Here is a 17963-nt window from a genome sequence, read left to right as displayed (position 1 = left end):
CGATGCTTCTGCGCGGCTGTTTGCAGGGGAGGGGAGAAGCTGTAAACACGGCTCGCCTTTTTCTTTTTGTTTTTTTTGTCTTGTCATCTCACCGGCTGCCCGTGACAGCTGCGGTTTCCAGAGTTTAGGGAGCTTGCCACAGTCGTGTGGATTGGAGCGTTACCAGAGACACGGACCAAATGTTGAGGGGATAAACAGGGTCACGCAGGGGTGGAGAGTGACCTTACATCACTAATGCAAACTCCCACTGTTCTCCCTCTAATTACAGCTCTGTTTAAACACAGATTGCCTGGCTTCACTAAGCAGGCCATGTTTTTTTTGCCTCCGCTTCCAATATTTCACCTTTCTAAAAATCTCACTTTTCCCCCCGAAACGTTCTAAATTGTATAAAAGCACATTTTACAGCAGATTAAATTAACTTCCTGTTTAATATTTGTTCACACCATCTGCTTTGCTAAACAGAATCGGAGCGAATTTGATTCTTTCGATACAAACTGCAGCAAAATAAAAGGAAAAAACGCTTATAATTTGGTGTTTTTTGATACTTCTTGACATGTTAACACCCTAAAAATCGGCCGACAGGTATAACAATCAGTGGACGACTCTCCCAAATTAGGTCACTGTATTTAACACATACATTAGCTGTCTCCACTAACAACTGACACTCAACTTAATCAGGCCAGAAGGGGGGAAGCCCCTGCTAAGTAATCCATCACACTCGGGTAATTTATCAATATCAAGTGCAGTCTGGAGGATACGACAACTCTAACAGGCATTATTTAGTGCTTTGGCAGCAAGCTTCATCAACCAAACACTAACACGGCGACAACAGACGACAACTCGCACACACACACACATACACACACACACACACACATACATACACACATACACATACATACATACGGGAGATTCAAAAAGAAAATTTTCAAAAAAGCACACACACACACAAAAAAATTTCAAAGTGTGTTTCACAAAAGGAGTTCTTTGTTGTTGACTTCTCAGCAGGTTTCGGCCACAACTACCACAAAGAGACAAAAGAAAAGCGCTGCTGCAGTGCATTCTGGGGATTTGAGTCAATATTTACAGAGTTCAGCCTGTGGAACGATAACGCACCAGTTTTTTTTTTTTTTATTTATACACATTATCAGCTCCTTTCATTCCTGCAGCGATGTCCACTCACCTAGCAACACGGCTACCACTGTGATTGTTTGGGGTTTTTTAATCAATCAATCAATCAATCAATCAATCAATACTCCCACTCGTCCGTCTTCATGTCCAGATAGTTGAGAATGTTCTGGGCGAACTTCACCGCCTGCTTCCGCGCCATCTTGGTCATCTCGTCGCCCTGCGGGTCCACGGCGTCTAGCGCCAGCAGCTGTTTGGTCAACAGCTCCTCCAGCATCATGTAGCTCTTGTCGACCCGTTTGCCGTCGAAGCCCAGAACCTGGGCCTGGAGGTCCGACAGGCTCCCCAGGACCAGCCACACGGCCCGGTGCGATGGGTGCTCGCTGGGGCCCGGCTGACGGCGGGCCAAGGCCTCGCGGAGGTCCAGGAAGGTGATGATGGCCTGGACCTCCACCACGGCGCGGCGGCGGGCCTCTCTGATACACGGGTTCTTAGCCGTGTCCACCTGGTCCAGGTGCGTGAGGAGGCTCTGCAGCTCGGCTTTGGGTCTGAAGCCGAGGTCGCCCATCGCGCAGTGCCGCAGGACGCCTTCTCGCAGGTGGGAGACGTGAGCTCGCACCGCCTCTATCTCGCGGATGGAGTTGTTCTGAGCCAAGTCGTACCTGAAGAAACAAACACTGGATCACTGCTTTGAAACTTAAAACATGTAATGTAGATTCAGAAAGAGGACGATAAAACCCGTAACAAGCATCAATATCAGAATCAGGACTGAGTGATGCTGTTTAAATCACTATCATGGTGCTAGGTACCTGGACTGTGAAACATAGCTTCCTAATACCTGAGTGAGCTGCAGTAAAATGATTGTGTGACGGGAGGGAAAATGTCTGCGGTGTGGTGATTCAAAGTGCCAGCTGTGCCGGGCTGAGGCGAGGAGCGGAGGAGGCGAAGCAGCTCCGTCACAGCAGCCAGAAAAATCACAATTACTACAAGAAAGCTAAGTACACTGCCAGAGTACAGTATGAACGGAAGTAACTTTTAATGTCAGTATAAATATGCAGGGAGGTCTCTCTGAGATGTTTTATTTCAGGGAGGTAGTTTGTGTTAATCTGCAACAACATCTGACAGTTACAAGCAAATAAACATGAAAATGTTGAGATGTCGTCCTGAATGTGTTAAAGCATTAACATTTTATATTTCATTGAGCTCTATTAGTGTGATTTTCAGTTCACACTTTATCAAACAAACTTCATCAGTAAACCTTTTTTTTTTTTACTGTAATTAAAGCCAACGAACTAGGCTGCATGAAATAAAACATTAAACTACTTGGTAGCTTCTGTAGTGATGTGATGCTTCCTGCTGAGAAACATGTACTGATGCAGAGTCCACATCTGCTCTAGTTGCTCTCGTGCAGCTACAGAAATTTGATTAATCAATTAATAAATCAAGAGAAAATTAATTGGTAACTATTTTGGTAATGAAAATATCTGTTAGCTGCAGCCCTGAGTGACGCTCACCTGCGCGTGTCGTCTCCCTCCCCCTCCAGGTCCAGATGTTTCAGCAGCCCGTTAATCTCCTCCACAACCTGTTTCCGGTAATTTCTGATCGCCGCGTTCCCGGAAACATCCAGAGCGTCCAGCTCTACCTGCATCTCCGTCAGGATGCGTGACAGGTGGGCGCAGCTGTCCCTCCCGCTCAGGCCCATCAGCAGAGCCACCAGCTGACTGCGCGCCACGCTCACCTTCACCATCACCTGGTTGATGCAGTGCACGGCCTCGTGGGTGTCCCCCGACAGCGGCAGCGAGAGGGTCTGCTGCTGCGTGCGCCCTTCGATCACGTCCTGCACGGCGCACAGGCGTGTCAGCGCCCGGTAGCGTGCTTTGCGGAGCGGCACCCTCCCTTCGGTCTTGACCTGGGTGAGCCTCAACACCAGCTGCTGCAGCGCGTCCACCAGCTCGTCGTTGATCTCGGCCACCCCGCCGGAACGCTGCGGCGCCACCACGCGCTCGTCCACCAGCCGTCGCGCCTCGTTGCTCAGCTGCTCGATGGCCAGACGGGACGGGTGGGTGGCGTTCTCCTCCAGGTAGCGCAGCAGGCCCTCCACCTCCTGTGCCGCTCGCTTTCGTCCCCCCTGCAGCTCCAGTTTGCCCTCCGTGTCCACCTGGTCCACCTCCAGCAGCAGCCGGGTCAGGTCGCGCTCCAGACGCTTGTACTCACGGTCGTTCTGCAGGCCGCTGAAGGTGCAGACCTGCGGCCCCAGAGAGGCCACCTCCTTCTGCACCTCGTACAGACGCATCATGGCCGGATGCTGCGGATGATACGGCTGCTGCTGCTGCTCCATTGGATGTTGCTGCTGCTGCTGCGAGCCGCCATGGTCCATCCTCTTCCCTCCATCAAAGGGCTTCCCAAACAGGCTGGAAAAAAAAAAAAAAGATGGCATGAACGGAAGTCAGAACAATAAGCAACAATTCAGAGCGGAGAGAAACGGAGCGTCAGTGGAGCTTACATCACTGTCCACCGGCCAGAATGACTGGATTACTTCAGAAGTTTCTTTTCACATTCTCACAGCCAACAACGCTTGAATAGGACCTCCCACTAATGTCTGGATACGCGCCAAAGCGGCTGGCAGAGAAGACGGGCTCAGTAACCTCAGCCAAACATTTAAATCAGGTCCAGAGGAATTTACAACAATGCGGTCGGACATAAAGGCTATTAATGAAGCCACATTGTCGCACGTAACGTGTAATTACATGTAAATGCTGCGGCATTCCTGCGTTGGCGTGCGAGAACAAAAGTACAGTTTCTGCACAGTTCCAGTGGGAACAAAAGCATCAGCATTCCTGGGTGAAGCACACACGTCGTTCAGAGTCATGTGACCTTTTGACCTCAGCCATGAAGACTTGTTACGTTGGAGAGAAGAGTCACCCACTGGTAAAAAATGTCATGCTTAACGTGTCAAAAATCCAGCCTGAAAGATGAAGTCATTAAACTAAAATAAATACATTTAAATAATCCATGTGAGATTACTTCTGAGAAAGAGAAGAAAAGCCTTATTTATGTAACTGGATGATAACCGTCATGTCAGAGCTGACCTACAGTGTTTTAACACCAAAAACCAGTACCTGACCAGTAGAGCTAGACAGATAAACTGGGTGATAGTAGCTTAGAGCAGATTTATCAGTACTGGTGTAAACTTTGGCTGATAAATTATAAGAAATTATATCAGTACAGAAATGCCAAACTAGGTTTTCCACCAGAAAGCGCTGACACGCTCATTTTTTAACTGTAAAATGTTGGGCTCAGTGTGTTTTTCAGTTTGTACTATCACAGTTTTAAATAATTAAATAAAAATAGCATTGATTGTCATGTGTTTGTGTAAAAAAGCCAATCAAACAAATAAAAAACTTCCCAAAATATCAACATCAGCCTCAAATATTCAGTGTCGGCTAGACTACAGGCTACAAACCAGCACAACCAAACCTTCCATTATGTTTTAATTTCAGATTTATTTAACAAGCTAAGTCCCATTAATGTAGGGGAGACCTGTCCAAGATGACGGCATAAATATTTTCTAAAAGCTCATTAAGAACAGAGACGATTAACAATGGAGTCATTTACCAGAGATTTTACATGTTACACTTTTACACCAGATTAAAATGTCAGAAAATAGTGAAAAATGCACGTTACAGTGGTAGAGGTGACGTCTTCATATGTCTTGTTTTATTCTACCAACAATCCAAAACTGAAGATATTCACTTCAACACAGAAAAGCACTAAATAATCACTTATGAGAAGCTGAAACCAGCAAATGTTGAGCATCTTTGTGTAAAAAATGACTAAAACCATTATTAGATTACCAAAAGAGGTGAGAATTAATGTTTTGTCGACGGACTAATCGTTGCAGCTCTACTTTCAAGCACAAATGCCAAATGTTCTCTGTTTCCAGCACCTCAAATGTGATGATTTTCTGCTTTTCTCTGTTTCATATCATTATAAACTGGATATATTTGGGTTTTAGACTGTTGGTGAGACATAAAAAGAAATGTGAAGATGTCATTTTGGGTTTTGTGAAACTCTGACAGGTGTTTTTCTCTATTCTCTGAGACAAATAATCCTATTTTACAGGTGCAACAGAGTTTTAACCAACAGGTCAATGATTTTAATTAACTACAGATGATAATAAATGTACAGGCTGTTAAAGACTGTAATGATGTTCCTGTACATGCACTCAACAGGAGGGAATGGTGATATGAGCGAACACTGTGGTCTTTTCTCGACGTTGACCTCTTTAGTCTTCTGTTATATCTTGTTAAAACACGACTCCAGATCAGGAGAACCAGCTAAAGACGGAACAAGAACAAATGCCCACATAACACATTCATGTCAAATTCTGTGTCCTTACAACCGTGCGAGGAAATGAATGAGGTTAACCTACATTTCGTCTCGACAAGAACACCCACATGACAACCGTTCTGAGTATCGCTGTGCGTTTCTATCCGGCTCGTTCGCTGACGGGAAGATGATAGCTCTCTAATCCACATTTAAAAAAAAAAAAAAAAATGCTGCCTGTCCGTCAAGCTTTAAATACTTGGAGGAGGAAATGAACGCAGGTGATCAAGAGCCAAAAAACGGTTTCAGTGAATCTCCACATAAACGTGGGAGGATTCGGTCAAACTGCCTCATAAACTGTGTCACAGGTGCCTCGAAATGTGAAACGTATTCCCAATTCAACACAACTTAAAAAAACATGCCAGTAGTCAAATGTTAGTGGGTTCTCTTAGAGGAGAGCTGCAATTTTTAGTCAATTGACAGAAAACTAATCTGCAATTATTTCGATAATCGATTTAGTCGTTTTTTTTTAAGCAAAAATGTGAAATATTTGCAGGTTCCAGCTTCTCTAATGTGACGATTTAAGGCTTTTCTTTCATTAGAGCCAAAACAATCAGTCAGTTAGGGCTGTAACTACAATTATACTCATTATTGATCGACTGTTTTATCTCTAAAATGTAAGAAAACAGTGTAGGAGCATCCCTGTAGTCTGCTGCTAAAAGACACAAGTCACACAGCTGCAACGTCCACGGTTTGATTCCGGCGGCGGATCTTTGTTTCATGTCATATTTGTCTCTCTCTCCTCTTGTTTCCTGTCATCTCTCCGCCGTTGCTATCTAATAAAAAGACATAAAATGCTCTAAAAATGCCAGAAAATAGAATAAAATGCCCGTTATCATGGTTTCTCAGAGCTTTAAAATGTCTCGTTTTGTCTGATCGACAGTCAAAAATCCAAAAGAAATTCAGTTTATTATCATGTACGACACAGAAAAGCTTCAAACCTTCACATGTTTGGCATTTTTGCCAAATAAATGACACTTAGAAAATGACTCAAAACAATTATCAAGCTTGTGATGAGCATGTTTCACTATTTTCTGAATTTTATTGACCAAATAATTGGTCAGATTACTCAATTATGAAGCCCTAGTTTGGTTATTTGTAGGTATTCATATGAAAACAATAGCATTGATTTATTTAAGTGACATTTAAAACTGATGTTAGTACCTGGAGGTCGTGATAGCTCTGTGCTCTTCTCTAAGTTGATTAAGATAATTAAACTGCAGCATACAGGTCGGTCTTTGTAGTTTTAAAGAGATGACGTGTGTCACAAGGAGGTCGTGACAGCGTGCATCCTGAAATTTCACCTGCCGAAAAGGTATTTTTTCATCCTCAGGGTTACTTTTGTGGCTCCTATAAAGATCAGGCTCTTAGGTCTGATAGATTGCGGGATAAAACAAATATCCAGCGTTACAAACATCTACTCTGGATTTAGAAAACAGAGAGAGAAAAAGAAAGAGAGATCAGGAAAACTGTTAATGATGGGGAATTCTTTCCATCATCCCCCCCCCCAAAAAAACGCCAAGTCGACATCAAAGTGAACTTTTTTTTTTAAATATCTACAGGATGAATGGTACGGGATTAAGAAAAGGAGCGGATTTTAGTTTTTGCAACAGAACATGGCTCAGGGGAGCGGTTACATCATGAGACAGCCTGTCATTAACAGCAGAGGAGCCTGAAAGCATGATGTGATTGTTGCATATGAATGCTGCAGCCCCAACAATATGATGTTTTGTTATTCACAGAATAAATAAGACTTATTAGAATAGACTGGATTATGTATCAGATGCTCCCTAAAGTACTTTTATGTAAGAGGGCGAGGGGGGGACGGGCATTTCCAGAATAGTGGATGAACGCATGCCAGGCCAGAGCTTATAAATCTGAGCCTTTATATTAGGATAATCTCAACGAAATCCACTCCAGCCTGGCGAACACCTCATCCCCTTAGTTTGATCCAAGAGAGAGACAAGAGAAAGGACTGATGTCTCAATGCTAAGAATAGGCTTGCTAGTAGGAATCAGTCTTCCTTCCCATGAGTCACACAGCATGATGCACTAAAGCTAACTGAGCTGGAGGTAACATGCATCGAGCACCGCTCCTGCTGCTTAAATCTTTGCCCAAAACCGTTCAGGCACCTTCCCCAGCTCCAGGCTGCCTGCATGCACCGGGTCCTGCACGGCTTTGCGCATTATGTCACCCTGGAAAATCCAGTTTGGTCAATTGGCTGTGAAGGTATCTATATCTGTGAGTGCATGCAGATGACCACATACCACATCTCCATATATCTCAAACACCTCAATGCATCTCCAGAAGCTGTCAGCTGCAAACACGCACACATGCACACGCACGCACACACATACACATACAACAGCAGCAAAAGCAGCAGCAGCAGCAGCAGACGTGTCTTAAAGCATCGTTATTTCTCACCTTTTCAAAACTCCGAACACATTCGCGCACATTTTTGCGGATGTCTGTTTCCATCAGCTAAAAGCAGGGCGGTTCGTGCGGGAAAGTGGCATCCAAACGGATAATTCCCCCCGTAAAAAATATCGGGATGGGAGCGATGATGCTCCGGTCAGCTTCAGCACCCGACGACTGACTGACTGCGGTCGGGCTGGTGTCGCCCCTCCCACAGGCTACCAGAGGGGTTTCCTCCGCTGAGTCTCGCTTTAAAACAACTTACTATACACTCAGAAATGTTATTGAAGCATTTAAAAACACTTAAATAGTCGTTTTAAATCCCAAACAGAAGCATTTGAACCCTGTTTGCCTCCGCTTCTGCTCTGTGAATGCCATTGTCTGTCATGCTAGGCTACAGATGATCACCTGACTCAGCCCCACCTTGGCCAAATACCTTCAGCTTTTCGGGTCTAAACATGCCACCAAACACTTGGCCACGTAAATAATTTCGTCCTTACCTGCATAGCCAGCGTACAGCCATCTGAAGTTTTGCGGGAAAGTGCGCACCTCCTCTGTTTAAAGCTAAACATTAGCCTACCTAGCTACCTTCTCGTAGTTACTTTCCGGTGGCTCACCAGTAAGTTATGAGCTAACACGGAGTTTTTCTTTGCTTAACAGGATTAAATAAAAGCCTTCACATCGAGGTTTGTTGGACTCAGCTGATGAAAAATGTGAGTAAATACTTATTTAACGTGTAATAAATTAATATACAAGTAGGTGAAAACACACAAAGTTGTTATCTTGCGAGTGGACGGCTTGACAGTTTTTAACAGAGTGTACGTTTTGTTTGTCCAACATTAGCGGCGCTCCATTTAATCATACGGGAGTGCCGGTTGTTCTCTAGCTGCAAGGGCGGGGAAACTAAGTGGAGTGCAGGCGGCAGGAGATGGAGATGCTGCGATCAACTTAATTTATTTTAAGTCTTTCAGTGGTGGAAGAAGTATTCAGATCCTTTACTTCAGTAAAAGTACTAATACAGCAATGTAAAAATACTCCATTACAAGTAAAAGTCCTGCATGAAGAATCCTACTACAGTAAAAGTATACACTATTATCAGCTTGATGTAGTTAAAGTATTGCAGTAAAAATTCATAAGTATTATGAGCTTGATTGTAGTAAAAGTAGTGGTTTGGTCCCTCTGACTGATATATTATTATATATGACATCATTGGATTATTAATACTTAAGCATCAGTGTTAGAGCAGCATGTTACTGTTGTAGCTGCTGGAGGTGGAGCTAGTTTCAACTACTTTATATACTTCATCTGAAAAGTAACTAAAGCTGTCAAATAAATGTAGTGGAGTAAAAAGTATAATATTTCCCTCTGAAATGTAGTGAAGTGGAAGTATAAAGTAGCACCAAATGGAAATACTCAAGTAAAGGGCGCATCAGCAGACTCACCTGTCGAAATTCAGAGAGTGAAACCAAGAGCTACTCTGCTCCAACAAAACCTGACAACAGCTTAAATACGAATCAACAACAAACTTTCAAAAACACTTACCAACCAGCTGCTACCTCCTATGTTGTAGATCAGAGCTTGTTCTGTTTGGAGCTTTGATCAATCTCTCTTCATAGGCTTTAAGCAAAAAAAAAAAAAAAAGAAAATCCCACCCCTTTCAGAATTTCCCAGCAAGGCAACAATAAACGGTACAACCTGCGTCAGACGACCCACCTGAGTGAAACCAGGAAGTCCTAGATCAGAGCTTGTCCAGGTGATTATACACTAATTAAACTACATATATATAATCAATTTCTGCCACTATTTATGCCAACAGATCCCCTCAAATCTTAAACACTGGTCCTTTCAGTAAAAGATCTGAATATTTCTTCCAACACTGCTGAATAGAATAAAAAATAGCGGAAATCGCTCCCGGTCGGCTCAAACAGGGCTGTGTCGGTGACTTTTTGGAGCGTACCCTTTCATGGTTGGACTCACGTGACCGGACGGCTCGTAAGGAACACAGAAGGGCACCGACATGAGCTGCAATGTTGACTGACACGTTAATGTCTCGGTTATAACAGTTACAAACCGCCGTTAAAAACGACGGTTAGTGTCAGTTGATTTAAATGGCGTGTAAAGCGGCAGCGGGATGTTTAACTCGGAGGCTTTTCAGTCCTTTCGGCCTCCGAGCAGCGAGCAGCAGCCGGCAGTGCAGCTCCAGTCAGGCGGCACAGCGGGACAAAACACCGCAGGTTCGGACAGTTGATGATCGATAATCCTTCATAACATGAATATTATCAGCAACATGACATTTCCAGGTTGAAGATTTGACTTTCAGAAGCAGCGTTAAGTAACGCTAGCTCCTCTTTCACCAGCATGTGTGTGTGTTGCCATCTCTTCGTTTTACAATCAATCAATCAAGTTTGTCACATGTTCCTTCAATTTGGGCATTAAAATAGTTTAAATAGAAGAGAAATAGTAATAAATATATGTGTGTGATTAGAGGGACTCTTATTCTTCAAGTCTTCTTCTCATTTCATACTTCATTTACCGTTTACCTTTGGGGGTGAACATGCAGCTAGCTCGATTAATCGATCAGTTGTCAACTATTAAATTGATCGCTAACTATTTAGATAATCAATTGAATCGTTTTGAGTCCAAATTCTCTGATTCCAGCTTCCCAAATGTGAATATTTTCCTGTAAACTGAATATTTTTGAGTTGTGGGCAAAACAAAACATTTCAGGACGTCATCAAACCATTTTCTGACATTTAACAGACTAAATAACAATCGATCGAGAGAGAAAATAATCGACAGATTAATCCAATAATGAAAATCGTTGTAAGTTGCAGCCCTACATGCAGAAGAGGCAGAAATATTGAGTAAAAACTCCTTCAATCTGAATTTTGCTTAAAAGTATCGATCAACAACATTTTCCCTTAATCGTTTTGAGCAACATGTTTTCTGTATGGAGTTGGATTTGCAGAGCATATTATTAATCAATTATCAAAACAGCTGATTCATTTTCTGTCCGTCAAACTAATCGATTTAACTCTTTTCAAGTACTTTATGTACAGTTGGGTAGTTTAATTTGTAAGTATGTAGAATATTAATTAGTAAACTAATTACTAACTTGTCAAATAGTGGAGTAAAAAGTAAAATATTGGTCTCTGAAATTGTAATAAAGTACAAAGAACAAAGTGGCATAAAATGTGTGCTAAATACTTCAAAGTTGTACTGTATACTACATCATCATCATTAGTTTTCCCACAAATATGACCAACATTCCTGACTAATAACTCTGAACATGCTGTGTTTAATATTAACATTATTAATATTAATATTAATATTAATATTAATAGTTCAGTGACTCTGAATGAGCGCGTTTACCGTTGAATCTACCTTCTGCCTGACGCTCCGGTCCTGGAACCAGCTCTGCTCTTCTTCGCTGCTTTTCCCATCGTGCGGTCTGGTCAGAAATGATAAGGAGGCTCCGGTGTGTCAGTTGCTTATCAAACCCCACGTGACATCAGTATGTGTACAAAGTTGTACCGACGCAGCTATTTAAATTAAATTGGTCTTTCCCTGCTGAGCGGCAACTTCCCTTTTGTCTTTAGATCGTCACTTTAATATTTATAGTGTTTTAATAAATTCTGTGCAACAACTCAGTTTTCTAACGTTTTCTAAAAACAAGTAAAACAGATCTCAAATTAGTTAAGAATTTGATAGAAACAATACAAAAAATAGAAGATGGAATAAAATATTTTAAAAGATGAGTACAGTAAAATAAATGATTAAATAAAATAAACAATTAAGAGCCAGTGTGATGAGTTTTAACAACTAAAAGACTCAGAAAGGCCTGAAGGGTCCAACTGCTGCACATCAGATAAATACGCTGCTGCAAGACCATGAAATGCTTTAAAAACCAGTAAAAGAATCTTAAAATCGACACGGAAACTGACTGGAAACCAGTGTAAGGACTTTATAACAGGTGTAATGTGTTTTCTGGTCCTCTGTGATCTGTTTAAATATTCATGTCATCTTCATTCAGTCGTATTATTTATTCTATCAGTAGATGAAACTCCGGCTCCTGACAGCTGTTGAACGTGTGAACTCCAACTCTCGTTATGTCACGTTGTCGACATTGTTTTTACACACACAGATTGTTACACAGAGGTGACATCATTTCTTTGATGCGTATATGAAGGGGAAAGGTACGGTGGCCCTGAGAGCTCAACGCGCTGCAGCTTGTGAAAAGATGCAAAACACACGCAAATGAAGAAAGAAGAAATAAAAACACGGGCAAACTGAGAAACATGTTTTCTGTATCGGGTTGGATTTGCATGTGTTTTATTTTCTTGCAGTGTTTTGAGCTCTCAGGGCCACCGTAGGAAGATATAGGTCATGTGGGGATTTCACAGCTGGGAGGGAGAAAATGTGGGATAACTGCTAGAGATGTGCTGTTTTTACTGTACACTTCAAAATATGAATCTGAATTCGTCCCTAATAACCACAACTGCTGCTCTTTTCTGATATAAAGCAGCACTGTAAATAATTGATCACTATAAAGGACCATGTACAGAAGAAAGTCTCAGTACTGTGGTGTTTCTGCTCTTGCTGATCAGAGCGGCTGGTGCAAGACTTTACTTTGATCTCCTCTATCGAAGAAATGTTTTCTCTTCAAGACGGATCCTGAACTTATCAGCAGTATCTTACCTTATCCAACATGTCTTATTTATCTTGTTCTGTAGAGATCTACCTCCAGACCACCAGCCAGCTCCACACACGACTGGATCGGTCCGCCGAACCCGCTGTCCAACCTGCGGCCGATCGTTTATCACATCCCTGAGAACGAATCAGAGCTGGAGAAACGGCTGAGACACCTGAGGCAGGAGACGGAGGACTGGAACCACGAGTTCTGGACTAAGCAGAATATCACCTTCAGAAAGGTATGAGTCAAATATTTCCTCCAGTAGAAAAGAAATCTGACTCAGCAGCGTAGAGAGCAGTTAATTCAACCTCTGAAGGTGTTGGTGGTGTGAAAAGAAGGCAGCATGTGAGGATGACTGTTCACTAGTGCTGCATGGTGATCAATAGTAGAAGACTGATGTAGTCCGGTGTAGCACCTGGTTAATTAAGCCTTCATAACACATTCAAAAACATTGTATACTGTCCTGAATAAGAGCAAAAAGGCATCAAAAAAATTCAAAAACAGGAAAATAATTTGCTTTACAGGGTGTGTGTGTGTATACAGTGCATATATACTGATCAATTGTTATATGGAAATACTTTGATTTTTAAAAAAATTGATAAGTGAAGAACAGCGCTCGTGCTGTAGTGCTTGCCAGGTAGGACAAATCCCAATCAATCAATCAATCAAACTTTATTTGTATAGCACCTTCCATACAGGTTAGTGCAATCAAAGTGATTCATGTATGGATTTAAAATCTATGATTATAATAATAATAATAATGAGTTAAATAAAACTTTGATTAAAAAAATAGATAAAATAGATTTAAAAAAAGACTAAAATAAATATTAATAATAAAATAAAAGATAAAATACAGTTTTACAACATGAATACAATAAAGTGAATAAAAATAAAATGAATTAATGTCTATAAATCATTCTCAGGCTTAAGAGGCAGGTTTTAAGTTTAAGGTATCAACCTGTTACCTTACACTAAGAAAAGTATTGTGTCACTGAAATTAAACAGAAATTTAATGTGACTACCTACATTATATGTCAAGAAGTACCAGGTTTTCTGTGTTAATATCGGGGTTAGTGGAGTCTGGAGGCAAAGCGACGAGAAATCACATTAAGCAGATGAACTGGAGCCGATCCTGCGTCAGCAAACAGGCTGATTTGTGACTCTGGCTCCGGAGCTACCGGCCTGCAGTTGACCTCTGAGCTTTCCTACATGATCAATCATTGTCATCATTATTTATCAGGTCTGTAATGTCAGCAGATGTTCGTGTCCTCTACATGCTGAGCTCTTCTGTGTGTAAGTCCTTATTTTCACCAGCAGAGGGCAGCATCACACAACAACAGCACTCTGCTCTCAGGCGGAGTAAAGTTTATCGATTCTCTTTCTTACTTACTTAATTCTCGAATTTAACAACAAAGATATATCTGACAAAACAATCCCAACTCAAGATCCACTTACTAGCTTTTTCTGGAGCTTTCAAGACACAGTTCGCTCAGTTGTCATGGAGATGGATCTGAGCTCTGTAGCTGTTATATTTTCATCCATACCACTTTTTGGACTTCTTATTTGCATAAAGCATCAAAGTTCAGCTCATCACAATGCAAATAGTAGTTTGACAAAACAATCCCAACTCAAGGTCCTCTTACTGTATTAATTTTTTCTGGAGGTTTCAGCTGTTTGACACAGATCTTCACCGTCTCTCTTTTTTTTTTCAATTTGCTTTCTGCAGCAAAAAGATGCTTACATCATCTCACAACTGAAGGCCAAAGGCTTGCCTATGCGTGATGAGCAAGGTGAGGAGATGCAGCTCTTCTACACACTGTTGGTGTCTTACTCACAGGTTCACACACATTAGCACAACAAACACACTGCTTACAGGTTAATATGACAAAAACAAGATTCTCCTTTACGCTCTGCTTTTAGATAGATTGTAAATCAGTTTGCTCAGTAGAAGCTCTGTCAGACAGTGAATATGAATCTCTTTATGTAACAGCTGCTGATTTAAAAATAAGGAACTGAATCTTAATGAGAGTATAACGTTGTCCGTTGTGCCTTCTCTCCCCCTCAGGACGACGTCAGTCCCTGAACAGCGAAGAAATGGCCGTGTTTTACAAAAACTTCCTGGACAAAAACAGAACACGACATGCAAATTACAACAAGTGAGTTGTTTCGCAGCAGAGCGTCTGTCCCATGATGCCGTTGGGTGGGTGGGTGGGTGTTTGGGTACGTCTCCCTCCCAGACTGTTGCATACTGTAGCTTGTGTGTAGAGAACAACAAACATGAATTAGCATTGCAAAGTGGTATTTTTCTGTTAGTGAATCTTCTGGAAAAGAAGAGAAGTTTTCTGCCCACACACGTCACCTCTGCAACTGCTTTTAGTTTCTCTCTGCGTGTGGGCTATAAAATAATCTGAGTTTGATTATGTGACTGTCTCCTTGATATTCTTATTGTTTCAGGTTGTGGTAAATCAAAAAATAACAGCTGTCACCACCCCTTTGTTCCCCAAAGTATTATTGCTTTCTCTAAGTTTATATGTTTTCAGTATTGTTACATGCATTTTTGAAAGATAAACTGAAAGATAATCATCATCCAATATAGAAAAATCTCTAAGAATGTTATTGTACATGTGCAAAGCTCACCGTATGATGTAAGCACAGTCTTGTATGATATTGATCTGAAGGCGGCCGTCTTCAAAGGATAAAAGAAAGACATAAAATAATCTGAACAGGTTGGTTTTTAAATTCTCTATGAATTGCTCTCCGAATTTGAAGGGGAGCCGAGTGTAAAGAGATTAAGATCTCTGTCGCATTTGACCGTATCAAGGACTTGTTCAAAAGCTTTGCAGCAACATTTCAGGCCACTTGTAAACAATGCAGAGGTTTTTTTGCTAAGACAGGTGAAAAGGAGGTAAAGTAGTTTAGATGGGATGACATTAAAAGGCAAATAATTCTTACCAGGGCACAAAATTAGCAGCAGCCACCAATCAAATGCTGGTAAAATATGCAAGTGGTAATCTGTTGAGGGGCTGGTAAAATTAGAATATTCACCAGCCAATTGGCCGGTGGACAAAAAAGTTAATTTTGCACCCTGATTACTATCATCTAAGCTTGAGAAACATAGTCCTAAAGTTTGATTTATGGTCTCTCAGAACTGGTTCTTGCAATGTGTGTGGGACCACGTCTGAAATCAAATGTGTTTATATTTGTTCTGAACGGCTTCACTCAAAGGCCGATTGAAAGCCGGCTGTCACAGAGAGGGGAAGGCGACGGGGAGACGCGATATCATTTCAGTACGGGGATAACGGTTCTTCTGGAAGTCATAGTGAAGTCATAGTGTTACGCTCGGCTGTTCACATGAAACGTGACATAAACAATTGTGTCATCGGTGAAAAAAGGAGCGCTAGAGAGAGACGTTCAAACCTCGGCTCCATGTAATGTAAATACAGTACATATTTAACTTTTATATCTTAAATTGAAGTATCTAAGTTATCATTTATGTATTCACTAACAACACAAGTTAACTGCCCTCATTTTAATGTGTCACTGTTCTTTTTCCCGTCCAGTATTTTCTGTTAATATTTAAGATATTGAGCTGACGGTTTATCCAGAGAAACTTTAATGAAGTACAACCGTTTAACTTCTTTTGTAAAGATGTATTTTTTTTCTATAATAGAATATATTGTTGTGTATTACAGGTCAGCATACTTGTTAAAGCTGTTAAGTCATGTCAGTGGATTAATTCTTCTTTATTCTCTTCTTTTTATTCACAGGGAATGGTATCGACGTAACTTCACCATCACTTTTCTCATGGCCCGAGTCGCCCTTCACAACATCTGGAGGACTGTTTCTCATAAACACAACAGCAAGAAAAACAGCACTCCTACAACCTAATGATAAATAAAACCTACCTTCCTACCCTCCCATCAAGTGTTTGGCTCTATTTTTGATCCATTATTTAGAAGCATTTAATTGCAGGAATTGTAAAACTATGACTCGTATCTGATGAAGATTTGTCTGCTTTATCTCTCCTTCATGAGCTGTTGTTTTGAATTATTTGGTCTCTGCTTTCTTGTAATTATGGAGAAAAATATTCAGAAATCTTAAGGAGTTTCCCATCAGCACAGTTTTCAATAGAAGCATCCATTAGATAAATTGATTTATTAAATCTGTTCACACCTGCCTGCACTTTACTATAAAACCCAATATTGCTCAGGCAGACATGTTACTACATTTTTAAGGATGAGTTGTGAAGACGCCCAGAGGAACATGTCACTTGTTGTGTAACTTCTGTTTAATGGGGATTGTGGTACATATGTAAATACAATTACATATGTAAGTATATGTTGGTATATTTACTTGTGCAAAAGAAAAAACAAACAGAGCAAAAGACAAAAAAAGGATGTTGCAGATATCACTGAAAACCCTCCTGTGTTATCAGATAATAATCTTGAGTTTGTCTTATTAAAATAGTCTATGAAAGGTTGTCAAATCTAATAATATCTATAAATATTCCCTCTCAGTGAAAATGTTATTTTTTCTAGCTGCGACTTCATCACATCTTTCCGGATGACTTTTTCTTCTACTGACTTGTCCGCATTTGCTTGATGGACTGGAAAACTGATTCAGTTAATATTTTGGATGTTTTTGAACAAATGTTTTCTTGTGTGATTCTCTGCAAATTCATGCACTGTGACACATTGGGTGAAGGGATGTGAGGACTCTAGGGTCCCTTATAAAAGCAAGGCAGCTGGGGATGACAAAACCCCTTCAGCTACAACAACCACCAAAACTTTGCAGAAGTATAACTTCTCAAAAAACGTCTTGGTTCTGCATTTCATTCTCGCCTGTTGAGGCAATTAACGATGGAGAAACCAACATGTCTCTCCCAACGCGAGTGTTGCTCAGTTGCTATGCAACACAAAAGAGAAAAAACACCAAAATACTTTCTTCACTGTTTCACTGTTGAAAAGTTAAGTCAGTTAAGTCACCAATAAATAAATCTGAACTTAGTCCAGTTCAGATTCATAATTTTTCAGAGGATACTTTAGTTCTTAGTGAAATCTGTTCTCAGTGAGTTCTGTGGTTAATCAGAAACAGCAACACTGACATTGCTGTTCAGTTTTGTAATGTACTTGTGTTTGCTTTGAGCACCACAAATAAAATGTGGTACTACTGTCTAATAATACCCTTTATGAAGAACTAATAGGCTGTAAGTACTGGCTTTACTCCTGGTTTATAAATCATTTACTAGTATAGTGTAGATTCATTATAATAACCCATTAATAAGAACAAATATTGGGTTGTCAGTCTAACCAAAAGTTGTTCTTAGGTTTGGCTTATAATT

General features: G+C 41.0%; 2 protein-coding genes across 7 annotated transcripts; one reads left to right on the top strand and one right to left on the bottom strand.

Moving 5' to 3' along the window:
- Positions 1-409: 409 nt before the first annotated feature.
- On the bottom strand, positions 410-11797 carry bag5 (BCL2 associated athanogene 5). Of its 4 annotated transcripts, none has more exons than XM_042389237.1 (3): positions 11314-11797; positions 2643-3539; positions 410-1790 (listed from the first exon to the last, which is right to left on the bottom strand). In XM_042389237.1, exons 1-3 carry the CDS (start codon positions 11370-11372, stop codon positions 1250-1252), a joined length of 1497 nt encoding a protein of 498 aa, XP_042245171.1. In that variant the 5' UTR covers positions 11373-11797; the 3' UTR covers positions 410-1249. The 4 variants fall into 4 exon arrangements, with proteins under 4 accessions (XP_042245171.1, XP_042245174.1, XP_042245173.1 ...); XM_042389240.1 differs by lacking the exon at positions 11314-11797 and adding an exon at positions 9472-9682; XM_042389239.1 differs by lacking the exon at positions 11314-11797 and adding an exon at positions 8430-8636.
- On the top strand, positions 7656-16542 carry LOC121881468 (cytochrome c oxidase assembly factor 8). 3 transcript variants are annotated; one of them, XM_042389242.1, is made up of 6 exons: positions 7656-7743; positions 8590-8642; positions 12663-12860; positions 14349-14412; positions 14688-14778; positions 16390-16542. In XM_042389242.1, exons 1-6 carry the CDS (start codon positions 7671-7673, stop codon positions 16508-16510), a joined length of 600 nt encoding a protein of 199 aa, XP_042245176.1. In that variant the 5' UTR covers positions 7656-7670; the 3' UTR covers positions 16511-16542. The 3 variants fall into 3 exon arrangements, with proteins under 3 accessions (XP_042245176.1, XP_042245177.1, XP_042245175.1); XM_042389243.1 differs by lacking the exon at positions 7656-7743 and adding an exon at positions 8373-8409; XM_042389241.1 differs by lacking the exons at positions 7656-7743; positions 8590-8642 and adding an exon at positions 9881-10163.
- Positions 16543-17963: the final 1421 nt, after the last annotated feature.

This window comes from Thunnus maccoyii, chromosome 16 (genome assembly GCF_910596095.1).
Source record: "Thunnus maccoyii chromosome 16, fThuMac1.1, whole genome shotgun sequence".
Taxonomy (NCBI): Eukaryota; Metazoa; Chordata; class Actinopteri; order Scombriformes; family Scombridae; genus Thunnus; species Thunnus maccoyii.
The sequence above is the reverse complement of the archived record's forward strand: the minus strand, read 5'-3'. Positions and strand labels throughout refer to the sequence as shown.